This window comes from Eublepharis macularius, chromosome 9 (assembly GCF_028583425.1).
Source record: "Eublepharis macularius isolate TG4126 chromosome 9, MPM_Emac_v1.0, whole genome shotgun sequence".
Taxonomy (NCBI): domain Eukaryota; kingdom Metazoa; phylum Chordata; class Lepidosauria; order Squamata; family Eublepharidae; genus Eublepharis; species Eublepharis macularius.
In genome coordinates, this window is record NC_072798.1 from 395,458 (window position 1) to 409,781 (window position 14,324).

Below are 14,324 nucleotides of genomic sequence, written 5' to 3' on the forward strand. Positions count from 1 at the left end.
ATTTGTATCCACAATTTCTCATAGTTATTTTTAAATAGATCTATGTTTTTCGCAGTCAGTTCAATACCAAGATATTTTACTTTTTTGGTTACCTCACAATCCGTTATCTCCATTAGTTCTTGCTGCTTCTGCTTGGTCATATTTTTACATAGTATCTTCGACTTTTATTCACATAAAATCCAGCCAAATCTCCGAACTCTTTTATTTTGTCCATTATTTTAGGCATATTCTCAATTGGATCGTCTACTATTAACATTATATCATCCGCAAATGCTCTGACCTTGTAGGAAAATTCCTTTATTTTTATGCCTCGAATTGTATCATCCTCACGTATTTGAATCATCAGTATTTCCAAAATCAAAATGAACAACAACGGAGACAGAGGGCAGCCCTGTCTTGTACCTTTACTTATTTTCAACTTTTTAGTTAAGTCGTCGTTCACTACAATCGCTGCACTTTGGTCTCTATAAATTTCTTTAACTGCTTGTATGCACTTTGCTCCCATTTGCAGCTTTTCCATAGTGGCAAACATAAAGTCCCAGTTCAGATTGTCAAATGCTTTTTCTGCGTCCACGAAAAAGAAACCAACCTCCCTATCACAGTGCTTATCATAGTATTCAATAGCGTTTATTACTGTCCTTAAATTGTCTTTAATTTGTCTATTAGGTAAAAATCCAGCCTGCTCTTCTGCAATAAATTCCAACAGCCATCCCTTTATCCTTTCCGCCAAAACTTTTGCAAATATTTTATAGTCATTGTTCAGCAACGAAATTGGCCGATAATTTTTAACATTGGTCAAATCCTGTCCACCTTTCGGAATCAGTGATATGTTAGCTTCATTCCATGAGTCGGGAATCTTATGGCCTTGCATAACTTCACTCATTACCTCTCTCAAAAAAGGTGCCAATTCGCTAGCCATCATTTTGTAGAACTTTGCCGTCAGTCCATCCGGTCCCGGTGCTTTCCCTAATTTCGTGGATTGGATGGCCTCTTTTATTTCTTCCTCTGTCACTTCCCTATTTAATTTTTCTTTCCATTCCTCTGACATTGTTGAAAGTTTCATTCTTTCCAAATACTCCGCTATTGAATCTCTATTCACTTCTTTTTTTTGGTACAGTTTTGCATAAAATTTATAGAAAGCTCTACTAATAGCTGGTTGGTCCAATAATGTTCTGTCTTCCTCTCGTATTTTAATTATGGTTTTCTTCTCTTTTTTCTTTTTTAATTGCCAAGCTAGATATTTGCCAGGTTTATTTGCACCTTCAAATGTTTTTTGATTCATTTTTTTCAAGTCCCACTCCAACTCTTTGTTATTCATTGCCGTCAATTGCTCCTGCAATATTTTTATATCCTGATATATACGTTTCTTCCCTGGTCTTTTCTTAAGTTGTATCTCTTTGGCTTTAATTTTTTTGGTTATTTCCTTTCTTTTTTCTTCTTTTCTCCTTCTGTCCCTTGCATTCAAGTCCATCAATATTAAGTCCAAATATTTATAGCCTCCAAGCAGAGGCTTCCTCAACATTGTGTCTCCCTGTTTGTTGATATAAACTTTCCTGTGAGTCCCTGTCACTGTGGAAAACTGAAATAAACCATAACTGTAAGCGTCTCATTTTCATCCTAGCTAATGGTACCACAGCTGTGGTGGAAGCCATGAACTCTATCAATGTTTGTATCTTCTTTGCGGATTGAAATCTGCAAGCCAGTTTGGTGTAGTGGTTAAGAGTGCGGGAGTCTAATCTGGAGAGCTGGGTTTGATTCCTCACTCCTCCATTCGAAGCCAGCTGGGTGACCTTGGGCTAGTCATGGCTCTCTGGAGCTCTTTCAGGCCCACCTACCTCTCAGGGTGTTTTGTTGTGGGGATAATGAGAGCATACTTTGTAAACTACTATGAGTGGCCATTAAGTTGTCCTGAAGGGCGGTATATAAATCGAATGTTGTTGTTGTTGTTGTTGCATCTCTGGAACATTCTGACCATCCCTTTGATCTTTTGAACCCTGTCGGGTGGAAGAAAGACCTTATTCAGGTCTAAATACTACCCTAATGAATTGGACCTCCTTAGAAGGTGTCGATTTAGACTTCTTTTGATTTAGGAACAACCCAAAACTCAAACAAAGTTGGAGTGTCAAAGAAACTTGCCCCTGGACATCTTGTTCAGACTGACCCACAATTAAACAGCCATCCAAATATGGATACATACAACATCCCATCGATCGTAAATGAGCTATGACCACTGCCATGCATTTAGTGAATACACGAGTGGCTGTAGAAAACCCAAAGGGTAAGACATGGTACTAGAGATGGGCACGAAATGGGGAAAAAAATGAAACGACCGTTTTGTGTTTCGTCGCATTCCATTAATCATGAACTTTCACGAAATTGTCCTGTTTCACGAAATGATTCATTAAGTTTCATGATTCGTCAGAACTCAGGGCACTTCAATGGCCCCTCTCATATCCAGAGATGCCAAACTCACAGGGAGACTTCAGCAGGCTCTCCTCCATCCACCCTCACCCAACAAGCCAGCAAGAACAAATGCTCTAAATAAGGATATAAGCAAAGAAAATTAAAGGGAAAAAAGTAGGCCTCAGTCAAGCTAGGCCCTAGAGCCAGGCAATGCCCTGAGACCGGGGTTGGGTGGGGTGAAGGAAAGAAGGCACCCTCATTCAACCTTCCCAACAAGGCCAAGAGCTGAAAATAAGAAAGAGGCTTTTCAGTCTTTAAAAGCAACAGCAAATCCAGCCAAAAGCTCCCAATTTCACCCTCTCACTCCAAATCCCAGCAACAGGTCCTCCCTTTCCCTGTCTCCTGGAACTGAAAAGCACGTGCCAGACAGCTGTGCCTTATATAAGAAATGCTCATATTGAGCAGAACAGGAGGTCTCTGGTTGGCAGACAGACCTGCCTAACAGGGTTTGGAGGGATGAGATTGGTGTTCCCATGGCTGCAGAAGGCCCATCTCCTCAGTTGCCTGGGGGATTAACCCCTCCTGCTCCTTGCTGTATAGAGCAGAATGGAGGCTCTCCAGTTGGCAGGGAGAGCTGCCTATCAAGATTATGTGGGCTAAGATTGGAGTTTCCAATGGCAACAAAAGGTCTGCAGACATTCCGGGCCTATGTTGCCTAGGGAATCAATGGATTGGAACCAGCCTGTCTGGCATCAAGAATCATTCACGAATCGAACGAATCGGCCCCAAAAGTCATGAATTTCATGAAAACCGTGGCCACACGAAACATGTTTCGTGAAACACGAATCGGCCCGATTTGTCACGAAATTTGATTTGTATTTCGATTCGTGCCCATGTTTACTTGGTACTGATATATTTTTTATCGTACGTGAACCTGAAATACTTTCTGTGTGTCTCACAGATGGAGATGTGGAAGTACGCATCCTTGAGATCAAGAACAGTGAACCAACACCCTGGCGTGAGTAGTACCATGACTAGGTGCAGCGTAGTCATATAAAACCTACGAACAAAAATAAACTTAAGTTCCCTCAGATCCAATATTGGTCTTTTTCCTCCATCTTTTTTATCAACCATAAAGAATCTGGAGTAGAAACCCTCCTGAGATTCACTCTCCCCAACTCAACGTACCACCTCCTTATTGAGCAGGGCCTCAAATTCCATCCCAAGTTCAGGGCATGTGTGTGCATCTGAAAAACTAGGAAGACCCAGACGAGGGAAACTTTCAAACTCAGCTTTATAACCTTGATCAACAATTTTTAGAACCCACACATCAGAAGTAATAACACACCAAACATAATAACAACTATTTAATCTATTTCCAAACACTGGCTCTGGCCCTTGATCTAGTTTGATCTAGGACAGCCAGTTTGGTGTAGTGGTTAAGAGTGCAGGACTCTTAATCTGGAGAGCCGGGTTTGATTCCCCACTCCTCCGCTTGAAGCCAGCTGGGTGACCTTGGGCTAGTCACAGTTCTCTGGAACTCTTTCAGGCCCACCCACCTCACAGGGTGTATGTTGTGGGGATAATAATGACATACTTTGTAAACCGCTCTGAGTGGGCATTGTAGTCCTGAAGAGCGGTATATAAATTGAATGTTGTTGTTGTTGTTATTATTAGTCAGAACTGTTTCTGGCCATTGTTATGCTCCTTGGGTTGCAACTGCAGCCCCTGCCTTTGCCTGTGGCTCTGCTTCCTTCTCTGGAAGGTGTTCTGCGATGCTGGATAGAGCCTTTGATTAGAATACGTGTATCCTTGATACGGTTGGTACTGGTATGCCCTACTTGTATACTGGTGCTGCCTGAATTGTCCCCTCCCTTGCTCCTGTTGGGCATAAGGGATTACTCCACAAGATTTAGCCGTTAGGCAGTCCTTTCGCTTCTGAGTTAAATATTCGTCTGTTTTCTCAGAAAACAAGGTCTTGCCCTCAAAGGGTAAGTCCTCCACTTCATTCCTGATTTTGACAGGAAGTGGTCACTCTCAGCCAGGCATGCCACCTCAATACCACTGCTGAGGCCATTGTCCTCACTGCTGTGTCTAGTGCATTCCCGCTTGCATTAATCTGGTCTTGTGCCAGCTTTGTTGCCTCCTCCTGGATGACTTTTGCGAAGGATTTCTCTTTGTCTGGCAATTTCGCATGGAACGCTGCAGCCTTACTCCATAGGAAGATTTGGCATGCGGCTCTCATCATGGCCATATATTTGGTCACCTTAAAGCTCAAGGCCGCTGAGGAACAGACTTTTCTGCCCATAGCGTTCAATTTCCTCCGGAATGGCTCTTCAAAGGTCTCCAGCTCTGGCAATTGGTTTGCCATCCTAGAGCTAGAGAAGGAGTGGAGTCTACTGACTGGCTCTGGTGAAGGTTCTCTATGCAATATGTTATCAGGAAAGTGTGCCTGGTGTCCACTTGGTAATCGAAAGGCCTTCCACAAGACCAGAAGCTCCTCTCCCTAGAGTGGTAGCTGTCTCTCGGAGACTGGTGGGATCTCTGTCTCCTGGGGGGAAGTTCGCCTTCCCCTTGTGAAGAGTGGTCCGACCATGATTTGGATCAAGTGGAGTGTGACTTCGATCCAACTGATGGTGTACACGAAGGGTCAATTATAAGTACCTCATGCTCCATCTATTGTTCCCTCGGAGTTGATGATGAGGACTCCTGGGCATGCGAGCACCTTGACTTCTTGGATTTCTTCTGAGGGGGTTCGCCCTCCTTCGGAACCGATCAAGCCTCTTTCAGCCTCTTCTCCTTTGTCTTTGTTGGGTTTCGGTCGCCAGATCCGATCTGACTGGTGACCTCGGTTCCAGGTTTGGTTCCCGAGTCAGTTCCATTGCACCCAAGCTAACAGCCAGAGTCGAAGGCTCTCAAGGTCTTGGTGTCTTTGAACCTGAGCGGTTCGGATCCAACTGCCTCACAGCCTCTGAGAAACCCGATGGGGCTGGTGCCGGAGTCATTGTCCGATCTGAGGCCTCAGAACCACCGGCCTTGGTGTCATGAGTCAGCCTCAGCCTCGACTGGCCACCTTACCTCTTGCCCCAGAGTCCTCCTCAGAGGATGAGCAGGAAGAACCAGCAGGGGCTACTCTAGAGCCAGAGCCAGCCATGGAAGAGCCAGCAGGATCTACTCTGGAGCCAGAGCCAGCCGTGACAGCGGCTGCTCTGAAGGAAACTCAGCAGGAGCAGCCAGAATCCTCTGCAGAAGCTGTTGGAGAAAAGGAGCAGCCAGAAACCTCTGGAGAGGCTGTTGGAGACAAAGGCTCCCCCAGAGCAAAAGAGAAACCTGGGCACCTTGGGCCAGCTGAGAAGAGGAAAAATAAGGCAAAGACAGCTCTGTTGGAGAAGAGAAAAAGTGGTCGTTTGCAGGCACAGCACTGGCTGGGGTTATTAGACAAAGAGACAACACCTGCTTCTCATTAGGACAGTATAAGAGAGAGAAGCTGAAGAAGCCAAGTGTGGAAACAACTCAGCTCGCCACTCCCTGTGACCAAAGCTCTGCGCCTGGAAGCTCCTGACCTGCCCTTGCCTTGTGCACTGCTCTGCTTCTCTATTGATCGGACTCTGACCTCGGCCTGCCTTCTGACTTCCCTTCTGCCTGCTCCCCTCTCTGACTGACGTTTTGGCTCTGACACTTGGCCTGACTTCTGGACTCTCGTTTGCCGGCTCCTTGACTACTGACTTCCTGGCAACTAACCATGGGACCATCTGCAGTACCAGTGAGCCACCTGCCTGTTGTGGCCAGCCCCGAGAGTGACACTTGGCGGTTTTCTTAGCCTCTGCTGGGGTCTTGGTTGCGTCTAGCACCCTCTTCCAGGGGGAGGCTTTCAAATGGCCACCTTTCTCAGCCCTCGCCTTAGGGGTGAAATTAAGGCAGTGTCTGCAGGATTGGGTGTTATGGGTCTCCCCTAGGCACATCAAGCACAAGGAATGACCATCTCTTCTGGCCATTTTTCCATTGCAGTGCGTACAGTGATTGTAGAGAGACTTCTCAGACATATTGTACTGAAACGTTAAGATAAGAAGCAAAAATTCAACTTATCCATCTGTTGTATCAGCAAGAACCTCTTCAACTGGCAGCAAAAGAGCGACTGAGGGTATCGAGGGTGCTCTGCCCTCCTAGGGGCCATTTCGGTGGGAAAACAGCCATGCACGCACAATGGAGAGCAAGAGCACCCCTAGTGAATTTTCAGCTAAAGTAACCTCCGAATCAGCAGGCCTGCGCGTGTGGGACTGCCCAGGAAAACCGACAATGAAAGGCCAGTTCCCAGAAGGATCTATACTGGGACAAGTACTATTTCATCTGTTAATCAATGTTCTGGAGCCGGGGAAGACAGCAAGGCCGCCAGGTTCTGAATGACACCAAATCACTCAGGACACTGTGACTTTGCATTTTCTAAAAAGCATTTTATAAGCTAAGCAAGCAACCTAACAGAACAACAGATGTGATTCAATACAAGGTAACATAAGCAGGACAGTCCGATATACTGTAATGGCACTATTAGCTACAAAAGCTAAAAATGGAATCCTTGTATAGCTCTGATTACGAAAGGATTGCTCAGAAAAAGAACTGGCTTATGTTATTATGCCTCAGTTATGTGTTCACCAGATACGTGGTCTGGCCACTGACAAGACACAAAATGCTGGACTAGACATTCTCATATTCTTGCTTCCGCAGGCACGTTCTGCTCACCATGCCTCAGGAGACAACAGTGGTGGTTGCACCCCTATCCCACTTACCAACAGAATGGTTGGAAGTCCGCAAATGTGGCCCAGCCCCTCTCCTCCGAAGTCTTAACATCGGGGGCTGCTGAACCCCACGCACTGGATCCTACATCCATGGCCACGCACGATCCTGGAGGCTTGACACTTACAGGTTCAAACACAGCTGTCCACTCAGATACTGGAGAAACACAAAGGACAGCCGTGTGTTAAGCCAGAAGAAACCCAAGTCTGCAGCAATCCTTGAACACAGTGTTGGTACTTATTGTAGAGAGTCCTTGATGGACAGAGGGAATCCAGGATGGGTGACTTCACCCATTTTTCTCCACATGCAGGCTATGCTAATTCAGCAAGTCTTTTAGTAATCAGGCAGGCTGGGGGGGTGCAGGAGTAGAATCCCAGTTTGGGCCATGGCCACGATTTGACAAGCCATGCGCAAAACTCTTCCTTGTACAGAGGAGAAAAGAAGAAAAGGGCACTCAGTGGGCACAGCAGGAAATTCACCCTTGAATGGGGATGTAAGCAAACCCTGGTCCATGCCACAATCTTCATGACTATCATGAAGCCCTGGATCTGAGATCGGCTGCAGCCTTGGAGGTGACAGCTGTGACTGCAGGTTACAGTTGAATGATGGAGAGGGTGCATTTCCTGGGACCTCTTGGCAACTTCCGATACTGTTGACCCTGTTAGCCTTCCAGAGAGGCTGCTGCCTAGGTCGGGAGTGGAAACATCACTCCTCAGTGGTTCTGCTCTTACCCTGTTGGCTAGTTCCAGAGAAGGATACTGCTATATGCTCCTGGACCCCACGGCATTTATGCTGTGAAGTCTCATAGGAGTCCATTTTGTCACCCGTTCTGTAAACTGCTCGGATTAATCAGGGATTAATCACCAATATGCAGATTACACTCTGCTCCCTTTCTCCCAAACAGCTGTGCCAGATGGGTCTATCTAAGTTCTGATCTAGTAGCAGGAGTGGATGATAGCCAATAAACCAAAGCTTAAGACCATGGTGTTGATGATCAAGGATAAAGTCTCCTGAGGACCGAGGAGTCAGCTATTCCTAAAGGAGGTTGAATCCTCTGAGGGAAGAGTTTTGTAGCTGGAGGATGCTGTTCAAGGTCTTCAGATACAAGAGCATGCAGAAATGACACTGGGCGTGTCTGCAGAAGGCAGCAATTATTGCCTGCCATCTGCAGCAGGTTCCCAGGGACCGCAAACCAACAGGATACCACCAGAGTGCCATTTACCTTCAGAAGAGAAGTCCGAGCTCTTCTGCTCAAAGAGGCTGCAGTTGTCCTCAGTGCTGACCGCAGTCGAGAAAGATGCCTGGCCTGTCTCCTCTCCTCCTGTCTCCTCCCCTCCTCCTTCCCAGTCCCCACGGTCACCATGATCGCCATTCCGTAAGTCACTTTCTGAAGAGCCCTCAGAGGCATGAGACACTCCAAACCTGAAGCACAACATCGGAATCAACAGCATAATTAGGATTGTTCTAATGACTTGTGTTTGTTATAGACTCATAGGGTTGGAAGGTACCTCCACGGTCATCTAGTCCAACCTCCTACACAATGCAGGAAGTTCACAACTACCTGCCCTCCCCATACACCCCCAGTGACCCCTGCTCCATGCCCAGAAGATGGCAAAACACTGCCAGGATCCCTGGCCAAACTGGCCTGAGGAAAACTGCTACCTGAATAGTTAGATAATATACGTCCTTGTCTGGTACCTTCACCAATTGGAAGTCATTCTGTTTCCCCATATTCTGTCCTAACATTTTTAATGTTTTTATAATGTTTTTATTGTTTTAAGCTGCTGTTAAACCACCCTGAGCCCATCTGTCAGGGAGGGCGGTCTAGAAATGCGATTAAATAATAAATAGAATCATAGAATCATCCACCCCACCCCACACACACACACCCAGTGACCCTTACTCCATGCCCAAAAGACGGCAAAACTCCATCAGGATCCCTAGCCAAATTGGCCTGGGGAAAATTGCTAACTGACCCCAAGGTGGCGATTGGCATTACCCTGGGCATGTAAGAAGGGGTCACGAGAACTTAGCACTGATGTAACTCGTTCTGTCCTCCCTCTCATGCCCTGCCCAGGTTCACAGATTCAGCATTGCTGTCAGACGGTCATCTAGCCTCTGCTTTAAAACCTCCAAAGAAGGAGAGCCCACCACCTCCCGAGGAAGCCTGTTCCACTGAGGGACTGCTCTAACTGTCAAGAAAAAAGAGTAGAAAACTATTTTGATTTAATTTCAACTCGTTGGTTCTGGTCCAACCTTCTGGGGCAGCAGAAAGCAACTCTACACCATCCTTTATATGACAGCCCTTCATGTACTTGAAGATGGTTATCATATCACCTCTCAGTCGTCTCCTCTCCAGGCTAAACATACCGAGCTCCTTCAACCTTTCCTCCCAGGACTTGGTCTCCAGACCCCTCACCATCTTCGTTGCTCTTCTTTGGACGTGCTCCAGCTTGTCTGTATCCTTCTTAAATTGTGATGCCCCAAACTCTAACCCAGAGTAGATGGATACCATCACTTTGCGTGATCTGGGCACTATAGTTTTGTTGGTACAGCCCAAAACTGCATTTGCCTTTTTAGCTACAACATCACACTGCTAACTCATGTTCAGTGTATGGTCTACTAAGAACTCTAGATCCCACCCCACATCCCAGCCAGCTTCACTCCACAGCTGCTCCAAAACAAAGCGGGCCATGACTGTTCTGTCAATGTGGCAAGGCGTATGTGATAGTGAGGGTCTCAGAGCATTCAAGACCACCCCCTGCCTCTTCAGCCCTCAGCAAAGCTGTCCTTGGCAAGCAACTGGCTATAGGTATTTGCAGGGCTTTTTTCTGGGAAAAGAGGTGGTGGAACTCAGTGGGTTGCCAGCACAGGGGGCAACTCCTGGCGGGAGGTGGTGCCCCTGGTACCACATGTGTGCGCGCGAAGTATGCCCACGCTCCCAGGACCGCACAATGATGTCACTTTGGGTCAGCTGGAACAAGGGGGGAGTTTTTTAAAGTTTAAATTGCCCTTGGCGAAAATGGTTACATGGCCGGTGGCCCCCGGCCATGTGACTATTTTCAAGAGGTGCCGGAACTCTGTTCCACCGCGTTCTAGCTGAAAAAAAGCCCTGGGTATTTGTGAAGCAGCAGATGAGGAAAAGCCCCAGCAACACAATCAAAAATGGAGACAATACCCTAAGAGCCTGGGGGAAGGGTGTCATGCTGGTTCCCTTTCACCTTACCGTGTCCTGGACTTGACCTGGGTTGTATAGGTTATTTCTTTCTCCTCCCAAATATCTTCCTCCTCCTCTTCATTATCATCGAACTGCTGGATTCGTTCACTGTTGCAAGCTTCAAACAGAGAGGCACTGGGCTACAAAGGTCAACAAAGGGTTACAACTGAGGTGACCTTCTGGAGAGAAGCAAGCAGCAGCCATAGCAAATGCCCAGGGAGGGGGGCAACATCTGACTAAAGAGGCTCCCCAGGATGGAGCCTTTTGTCTTTAATGCAATCTAACAGGTTTCACAAGATCAGAGGCAAAAGCAGCAGAAAGACCACAGGAGCTAAAGAAATCAGTCATTCTGAAGTGGTTCTTAACCCTGGGTGGAAAAAGCAGAAACAGGCACTTGCAGATCTTTTGGGAGCCCCTCAGATCAAGGGCTGCCTCTCCAGTGGTTCCTGAATTAGCTGTTCCAGGAAAAAGTCACACAGACCCCTGGGATATTTCCTGTACCACACAACTGGAAAAGACAGGTTCCTTTTCCGAAACTGTTCGAGTGATCGTCTGTGCATTCACACTGATGGGTTTTGTGCCTGCAAAGCACACAATCTCAGAAACATCTAGAGCAACAAAAAAGTGTGCCCCCCCTCCCCGAGCACATGCTCAAGGGGAGGAGTTGTCCCTCTTCCATGCAGTTCCTTCCAATTTGAGAAAGCCGCTAAAAAGTGAGTACCTCTGTTTTGTGCGTCATGTGAATGTACAGAAGAACAATTATTTCAGGTAAGCAACATGTCTGGACTTCTTTGTGGCCTTTGTCCATCACACTGATTGATGTAGACTAGCAAGCTTGCTTACCTAGAGGTGGGTGTAGGTGCTACTTATGAGAAGATGGACTGGAGTACCTATTACTCAAAGCATGGAATGCTGGCCACGGCATTCCTTGGGTCATGGTGATGGCAGTTTATGTGCTAGCTGGTACTACAACTAAATGGTATGGGAGACCCATCAGGTTCGTTGCTGTGAGGACACAGGTTGACCCATATGCCTGCTGGCATAACAAAATTTCTTACATGAGACCTGAGGTGCGGTCTATGTTGAAAGCCAGTTCCCTCCTCACATCAAGTACATACCGGGTCATCTCTGCATTGCTGGTAGTAGCAGCATGATATTCCGGACCAGATGAAAGTACGAGGTGACTTTATGGCTACAGTCATCTAATCTACCTCCTGATGTACGGTCTAGAACTGAAGCCTTCCCCTTTGATGTGGGGAGGTTCTGATGGGTGAAGAAGATGGAAAGCTCCCTGAAAAGGATCCAGAAGCTCTGCAATAATGGGCCTTGCCTCTTTTCATCCAGGCTGCAATCTTCCAGGCGTTGGAGCACTAACCAGTGGAATGTCAAACAGTCATTCAAATCATACCCCATTTGGAGTGCCATCCAATCCACACACAGCTCATCTGTTTCCAGAACCAAATTTCAGTCCTCTTGCATTCTAAGCAATCCTCGAACACCAAGAAGGAGTTTTGAGGTTCAGCATTATTTTTCTCCCCTTTCCATTCCCATGTAAGTCAACACCTGCATGCACGGGGCCCCATCACTTCTAGCCTGCAGCCCTCACCATCATTATACTAGGAGATGCAAGAGAATCTGACACTGCACCAAAAATGCACGTTTCCACCTTCTTCCCTCTGCCCCACAATCCTCTGTCAGGAGACAGAAAACCTCCTGCTCGAGCACGTGATGGAGCCCCTTCCCTGCTTTCTGTGAAGTTCCTACTCTCAATCGCTCACTAAGCCTCAGAGGAATGACAGACCTTGGCGCATCAATGTCATCACACCACAGAAGCTCAGGAAGACTGCAGTGGCCTCCACGCCCCCCCTCCTGCTCCAAGGAACATGATTCACATCCATATACCTAAAGGATATGAACGGCCACACTGCAATCACGCCTCAGCATCACCAGTTCCTCAGTTTTGGCATGGCCAACCACCATTTTCAGTACAGGGTGTTGTACTTTGGCCACTGAGCCTTTACCAAATGCATGGTGTTAGCTGTAGCTTACCAGAGATACTTTAGTATAACAGTTCCTGTGCCTCAAGGACTCCCACCAGGATAAACAGTACGTCATGGCCAATGCAGCCTCCAGAGGGCGCCACCACAGCAGGATGGCCAAGCAAGCCGTGCCGTCCCTCCAGAGGGAGCCACCTGGGGGGGGGGGGGGAAGCCAGGCGAGCTGGCCCATCACTCCAGCTGGACATTAGGAAAAACTTTCTTCAGCATAAGAGTAATCCAGCAGAGAAACTGGCTGCCTGGGGACGTGGTGGGTTCCCCTTCACTGGCAGTCTCCAAGGAGCAGCTGGACAAACTTTTGTCGGAGAAGCTTTTTAGGTTGTTCCTGCATCGGTCAGGGGGTTGGACTAGATGGTCTGTAAGGGCCCTTCCAGCTCTAGGATTCTAAGCAGGTCTCTAGAGTATGTGGGCTGTGCATATAAAAATTCACACTGCATCGTAAGCTGCCATGAGCAGTTGTGGGAAAATGGGATAAGAATGTTTTGTAGGTTACTGAGCTGTGCAGACATATTTGCGTTCATAACTACCCAGTCCAGCACCTGCTTCCAAGAGGGAGCCTTCGACTGGGTGATCCACAGGAACACTCAGCTCTGTTTGCAGCAGGACCCATCTCAGGAACCGATCAAGGGATGCAGGAGGCGGAGCAAAGGAGGCTCTGCCCGCCCTTAAAACTCACTTTGTGTTCAGTGAAACATGGGCAAAAGGCTCTTCAGTCTCTGCCCAACTCTGCAGAGGCTCTGGCACAATTCTCTGGAGTAAGGCCAACTGCCAGGCCTAGGAGCGCAGAGCAGCAGAGAGCCTGAGGTAGAGAGCTTGGAGCCTGGAGCTTGAGCACAGGGCTTGTACCTACAGGACAACGCAGCCTTCTCAAGCCGCAGCCTGAATAGGCTGGGAGTCAATCAGGCTCAGCCGCACTTGCTGGCAGGTGCTGCCGCTCTGCCCAGGATGCTGCAAGGAAGTTCCAGTCTTGGCCATCTGCTCTGGATCTACAGGGAGGTGGTGGCCAGCCAGTCTGGCGCTTCACCTCCTTTGTGCCATCTCAGCCTGGGCCTTCTGCCACTGCCATCCTGGTAGAGTGGCAGAGGGTACTACGTGCTACAGGCCCAGGTACGTGTCCTGCCTGGTAGACGCCTAGTGGTCACTTCTCACCAGTGGCAGGCTCTGGCAGAGAGGCCTCTGGTGCAACTGGAGGTGGTCCCTCTGGCCTCCTTGGCTCTGCAGGCTCTTCCTCTGAGCACTCTGAGTCAGTCACTGGGTGGGCCAGAGGGGTCATGGCAGTGTCCAAGTGAGCAGTTCACACTCGGGCGGAAAGGGCGATGAGCCCTCGGTCTCTGATCACACAGGAACAACCACTGGGGGGGCGATGATGGGAGCCTGGACGAGCATTCAAGTGGCCATCTTTTCTGTGCTTGTTGCCCATCAAAAATAGGGAGGGGAAGAGGAGCGAGACCATGTACAAACTGTGAAGTCACTCCTCCCACCCAACTCACAAGGCCAGCACTGCCTCCTGGCAAAAGGAACAGCCCTACTACCATTCCTAAAGAGGCACTCACCACCTCTCTGGCATGTTGGAGGCTTCAATAAATAAAGCTGTTCCTTCTACAAATCAATATATCATTTCTGTGGATCCACCCAGAAGAGATACTCACCCTGTCATCATCTGCACTGATATTGAAGCTGATCTCCGCAATCCTGTCAAATGGTGCACTAGAGAAGGAGACAGAATTGTAAGGGGCAGCAGCAGCAGGAACAAGGTGCAGGACTGCCCCTCTCCATTCCCCCCATACGAAGGCTGCCAAGTAGTCCACCACACTCTCCAGAGACACACACGCACACACCACGCTTCAATAACCTGG

At 47.9% G+C, this 14,324-nt stretch overlaps 1 protein-coding gene across 12 annotated transcripts in view; it reads right to left on the reverse strand.

Annotated features, from left to right (window-relative positions):
- The window catches only part of PPP6R2 (protein phosphatase 6 regulatory subunit 2), a 123,596-nt gene that overhangs the window by 22,050 nt on the left and 87,222 nt on the right, over window positions 1-14,324 (reverse strand). For all 12 annotated transcript variants that reach the window (XM_054987930.1, XM_054987936.1, XM_054987939.1 and 9 more), the window contains 4 exons: window positions 14,118-14,175; window positions 10,421-10,551; window positions 8,417-8,616; window positions 7,188-7,350 (listed from right to left, as the gene is read on the reverse strand). In XM_054987930.1, coding sequence (XP_054843905.1) covers window positions 7,188-7,350; window positions 8,417-8,616; window positions 10,421-10,551; window positions 14,118-14,175 — 552 coding nt within the window. The remainder of the gene's footprint in view (window positions 1-7,187; window positions 7,351-8,416; window positions 8,617-10,420; window positions 10,552-14,117; window positions 14,176-14,324) is intronic.